The 6,268-nt window shown below is 33.2% G+C and overlaps 1 protein-coding gene across 3 annotated transcripts in view; it reads right to left on the reverse strand.

Moving 5' to 3' along the window:
- Positions 1-6,268, reverse strand: part of LOC117175964 (E3 ubiquitin-protein ligase Nedd-4) — a 398,451-nt gene that overhangs the window by 248,780 nt on the left and 143,403 nt on the right. For all 3 annotated transcript variants that reach the window (XM_033365849.1, XM_033365848.1, XM_033365850.1), the window contains exon 6: positions 748-880. In XM_033365849.1, the coding sequence (XP_033221740.1) occupies positions 748-880 (133 nt within the window). The remainder of the gene's footprint in view (positions 1-747; positions 881-6,268) is intronic.

Raw genomic sequence — 6,268 nt, forward strand, 5'->3', positions numbered from 1 at the left:
GGCTGTTATTTATTAACCCCCTTTTTTTGTGGACAAAACTACTTTTATCAATTAATCTACGAAGTAATTGAAGGCCGCAATCGCCCGTCGGATCCCAATTTGTGAATTCAAGCTCGGCTGTCCCGAGTCACAGGCTGGTTTTATTTATTCAATTTTTCTCGTAATATTGACTTTATTTTGCATATTTTAAAACCGCCATGTAACTCGAGGTGCCGGTTGAGCTCCCCGGTTCCGCCAGTGCGCTAGAGAAAGAAGAGTAGTGAGGTTAGAAGAAGAGGGAAGATAAGAAAGGAAGGAGAGAAAACGCGCGTGGGAGGAAGTGTGAGAAGCACTGGCGTACGTGAGCGAAGCCCGCTGCCGTGTTTTCGTGCGGAACGAAAACACGACGGCAGGCTTGTGATTTTCTTGAACGACGGACCTTTCCGGGCCACTGCGGCTATGCAGGCACACGGCAGATGTGCCAAAACAATGCTAATGGCTTTATGATGGGGTAAGCAGACTCGTCGTTGAAGCTCAAGAATCCTCAATTTGTCACGTTAGTCCTTCACTTGGAATTACCTCTCGGAGAATTCCAAGCGAAAGCGTGCGAACAAACTGCCGGATATTTGAGGTTCTCAATCTGTCGTTCATGACATACAACAACTTGTGAAAAATGGTACCATTGAGGATGTTTCTAGTTCGTAGTTGTGAGAGGGAACTAAGAGAAAAATTACCGTTAAAATAATAAATTTTAATTAATTTACTGACCTGACTAATGACGGAAGTTCTTTGTCTACTTTCTGTGTCGTCCACGCTGATGTGAAATCGTCTTTGAAATTCAGTTGCTGCAGTGTCCAAATTGCGTTGTTCATGTGTTACGCCGCCAGTAGGTGCTATATTTCTAATAAAAAATAAGACAATTAAGAGCACAGATTTTTTCATAAGAATAAAGATGAGATTGTGAGAAAGAACACACTTTTGGCTGAGTTCAAACGGGAAACATTGCATATTTTACGTCCAAATGGACTAATAAATTACGTAATTAAGATAATGATAAAATTTTCCTCGAAGCCGTAACTATTCTTTTTGCGGTATGCTTTTCCTTCAAGTTTTCTCTACGGAAATAATAGACATCAGAACAGATTAGGGAGATTACTGTGCATGATGTACAATGGAAATGTTGCATGAAATGAGATAAACATAGTTTTAGAAACTTCAATCAGTAACTGACGTTATGGAGAATATAATTTTTTTAGGTTTCTAATAATTTAAAACAAATAATGTCTAGTTTACGTCTAATTGGACAATTTCAAACAGATGTGAAGTCACTAAGATATACAACTGAGCACTAATCAGATCACTTTACACGCAATGTTTCCTTTCAAATACTTTCAATACCTAAAACGCTAAAACGAGAAATCGAAAATAAGGGCCTAATCAAGAGAGGTAAATATATAAAAAAAAGAATGAATTTTGGAAATCAGCGAATTTCCTAAGGAAGGTAGATTAGTAGCTAAGATGTATTTTAGAGCTGTATGTGATTCTAGGGAGAATAAAGATTTGAATAAAATTTGTATTCCTCTACGGCAAAACATACAAAAACGTCGATAATGGGTAGAGGCTATTTGGGCAGACTATTTCAATTCTTTTCTTCGTAATTATTATTAATTATTATTTATTTAAAATGCATGAAAGCTATTTAGAGACATTTATACTTTAAAATTCATGTTTAGAAACCATTTTTACTTTTTCTTCATTTTTTATAATTTAGGTAGTTTGAATTTTCCCGTGAAGAATGATGTCACAAAGATATAGCCAATCTATGTGTTTGGCAAAAAATGCCGCGAGCAGGAATGATATTCAAAACCTTATTAAATAAAAAAAATGTTCCTTATTCAATAAAAAATTCTTTCTTCTTGAAACAAAATAATGAGTTACTAAAGAATCAAAATATCTTTTTATCTCATTTCATGCAACATCCCCATTTTTTGATGAAATGATACGTATATGATAATATATAGAAGGGCAGACGAACAAAAATGTTAGATATAAGTTAACATTCAAGATAAGGTAATAAATGTAGGATAATCATAAAATTATGACTGTAGAGGAGGAAACGGCTCTTTTGACACAAAAATGAAAAATCTCCTGCAGAGTATTATGGGTGTTTTTATTTGAGCACCATTTGTAAGTGCATTACTTTCTCTTATAGAAAGGGGTTTCACTAATAAAAAACTGTAGAGGCATTTTGATTTCCAAATTTTCTAACAAAGTAAAGATTAGACACAAATAATCTACAAAGATTCTAGAGAATACACAAAATTTTAGAGCTCAATTTTAATTTTAATACATCGAAACGAAAAAGGCCAAATCTCAATGCAACTTTTTTCTGGTTCTATATTAATGAAACCTTTTGAAATATTTAATCTTTTCTCCCCGATTTTTCGAAAACACGTTTATTAGGGCGCATCGAAAAGAAAATTTTTGTCTGCACCTTTGAATAAGTCATCAAAATTTGCTTGTAGGTGTAAAAACTACTCAATTTATAGAAAAGGCAAATAATAACAATTTTCTTGATTTTACGCAACGATGGTGAACATAAAAATAGGGGAAAATCCGTTCTTTTTTAGAATATTAAAGACGAAAGCCTCTCACAATATATATTAAACCTATGTTACCGAATTCAGTGAATGAAATGAAAAACGAATGATACATAATGCATGAATAACACGATAAACATAATGATAAGTATATGCACCGTAGAATACGACCCAAGACAGATTTATGTGCCACGTCTTCGTTAAACTTAAACTTATAGTAAAAATATTTCAGAAAGCTTTTAAAGATTTTAGAAATATTTCATGCAAAGAATTTCGGAATATAAAATTTCTTAATTCAACGTCTGGGAAACAACTAATTAGTATTAGCAAGGAAAGACATTATTTTATTGACTTCTTCAAGGCTATTTATTCGGTAATTTTATACATGACGTTTCGGAATCAGACCGATTCCCTCATCAGATATCTAATATAAACGTAAACTATAAATCATTAACTAAAATGGTGTACAAATTTATAATATAATGGTAATTATAGGAATAGTAAAAATTACAATACCTTAAGTCATTATGTCGAAGTTTATATATTGAAATCGAAAATTTTCGAGTCTTTAAATAATAAAATTAAAAGGATGACAGGGTGTGTACACTCCGCCTTCATTTTTCTAATTGAGTACTTGTTGTAATTAGAACATTGCCAAGTGAAGGACACCTTGGCGCATGCGTAGCAGCACTTCCAAAAGAATCATAGGCGTAAGTACTGGGCATACTATATAATCAAATATATGTAATTGCATAGAAATAAAGTAACTGAACAATGGTTAGAAATTCGAAGTAGTATATAGTTCACAGAGTAAAACGTAGATAGACTATAAGTAGACGCAAAATAGGTGTTAACTTAAAATAACGAATCTAAAATCATGTTGTAAGAATAGTTGAAAAAATCTGAATCAGTTACTTTGTTGAGACAGTTTTCGCCTTCTTTTTTAATGCAAACCATTTCAGCACAGACACACTTATAAAAATTAGGCTCGACATGTAGGATTTCAACTTCATCCCAATTAATGACAGTTGGATCTCTTCCATAGCATTGAACCAAATGTTTAGCTATGACTTTGTGATTTTTATCCACATGGTTGATGTTATTTTTATGTTCCTGTATTCTAATTCATAGGGGGCGTTTTGTTTCTTCTACATAGGTCCTGCCACAATCACACGTGATTCTATAAACTGCGTTACATTGATCTAAAGTGTCAAGTTTACCTTTACCTAATTTAATAAATTTATTTAGCTTGGAATCGACTCTAAAAACAGTTTACGAATTAGAATAAAGGAACATAAAAATAACATCAGCCATGTGGATAAAAATCACAAAGTCATAGTTAACATTTGGTTCAATGCCATGGAAGAGATCCAACTGTCATTAAATAGGATGAAGTTGAAATCCTACATGTCGAGCCTAATGTTTATAAGCGTGTCTTTGCTGAAACGGCTTTCATTAAAAAAGAAAACGAAAACTGTCTCAAAAAAGTAACTGATTTAGATGTTTTCAACGATTCTTACAACATGATTTGAGATTCGTTATGTTAAAACCTATTTCGAGTCTACTTATAGCCTATCTACGTTTTACTCTGTGAACTATATACTACTTCGAATTTCTAACCATTATTGTATGACCAGTACTTGAGCCTATGATTCTTTTGGAAGTGCTACTACGCATGCGCCAAGGTATCATTCACTTGGCAAGTGTTCTAATTACAACGAGTACTCATTTAATAAGATGGAAACGGACGGTACACACCCTATCATCCTTTTAATTTTATTATTTAACGACTCAAAAATTTTCGATTTCAGTATATAAACTTCTACATAATGACTTAAGGTATTGTAATGTTTACTATTCCTATAATTACCTTCATATTATAAATTTGTACACCATTTTAGTTCACGGTTCATATTTTCCGTTTATATCAGATATCTGATGAGGGAATCGGTCTAATTCCGAAAAGTCATGTATAAAATTACCGAATAAAGAGTCTGGAAGAAGTCGATAAAATAAGGTTTTTCCTTACCAATAGAAATATTTCAAAAATTTCACTAAGATTTGGAAGATTTGGTTGATTTGGTTGATTGAATAGATTATTAAGGCACTGGAAACAATTAACAAAAAGAAAATTAATAAAAAGGAAAGTTTTGATAATTTTAAAATTTGCATTGCTGTTTTTCATTCTTATTACATACATAGTACATATGAAGAGGTTACTAAGGTACTGGAAGCAATTTTATATATTATATTTATATAATGTATAAATATATTCATATATTAATATACAATAGCAAATTTAGCTATTCTTATTAAAGTAAGAAATTTTGACGTAAAAAATCGGCTTCAAGTTTGGCTATATTTTATTGGCTCTAGATCACCAAAGCATATAGTGCATTCGAAGCATATGCTTGGAAAGTAGTATCGTCGTGCGAGAAAAGCATTCATTTGACCATACTATGGTTGCAAGAAGCCTTTGCGAGTTCTATATGAGTTTCTTACAACGGAAACGGTGATCTTAAGCCACGTTTACCAGGGCTTACTGTCTCGCAGGTATGGTGGGAGAATGCGAAGCGCATGAAACCCATACCGAAATCAAAAGGATTCCATGCAATTACAGCACAATCAAGAGATAGGCTTTTCTCGCTCACTTTTTCCATGCTCTTAAAGCGCGAAATGTTTAAATGTTCTGGTCTAAGACATTCTCATTCTTAAAATGCATGAAACCTAGCTGGTGTAGCAAGAAAAAACCTGATACAAATGCATAAAGTAATTTTTAGATTCTCATAATTTACGATTCAGAACGTATTACAACTGTTGGAAATTTGACACCGTAGTTTTTCAACGGATCTCCACGTTTCAAGAGCCTCTAAATCTAAAAATCAAGTATTAACGATGGCTTCTGTCTGCCTGTCCATCCGGGCGTCCGTCTGTGCGTAAACACGATAACTCTAAAAAAAATGAATTGATTATTGAAATCTGAATTTGAAAATTCTATGTACGGATATTTATAATATTAAAACAGACGAACAATTTATCCTCGTGACGTTTTTCGATAAAACTAATATTCTCAGAGTTATAGCATTTTCAAAATTTTGAAAATCAAACAGACAGATTTTTTGATGTTGAAAGAAATCAATTTTTTCAAAGATAGTAATGGATAAAGAAAATTATTTATTGATTAATTATCGCGCGATCTAGACTTAATAACGCATTTGCCTCGCACTATGCGCTCAGTATTAATACTTCCCCCCACACTTGTACACAAACTGTTTTAAATTGAGTTTTCAAGCATCGAGAACTGTAATTTGGTGATTTTCATTCTCTTTAGTTAAAGCTCCTTCGGCTTTAACGCATAATATTACAGACTTTACTAAATAATTAAATCCAACAGTGTTAAATGTTCCCTACCTATCGACGTCGTATGGGAAGCAAGCAATCGATATTGGGAGAAATTCGAGTATCTACAAGCCCAATGAGTTTGGTTTCTACCACAGACCAGTCAGTAAAGCATTTCATGGTGACACAATTACAAATAGGAAGCGACAGTGATTTTCGTGTAATGTTGATGACTTGGAAGAAGGCCACTACGTTTTCAACAAATTCGTGCCAGAAAAAAAGTGCACACAGGTCAAAGTTTGCGAAATTATGTTTTTTGAAGATTGCGACCAAGCTATGATTCGGGGGGG

Source organism: Belonocnema kinseyi, chromosome 7, assembly GCF_010883055.1.
Source record: "Belonocnema kinseyi isolate 2016_QV_RU_SX_M_011 chromosome 7, B_treatae_v1, whole genome shotgun sequence".
In the NCBI taxonomy this organism is placed as follows: Eukaryota; Metazoa; Arthropoda; class Insecta; order Hymenoptera; family Cynipidae; genus Belonocnema; species Belonocnema kinseyi.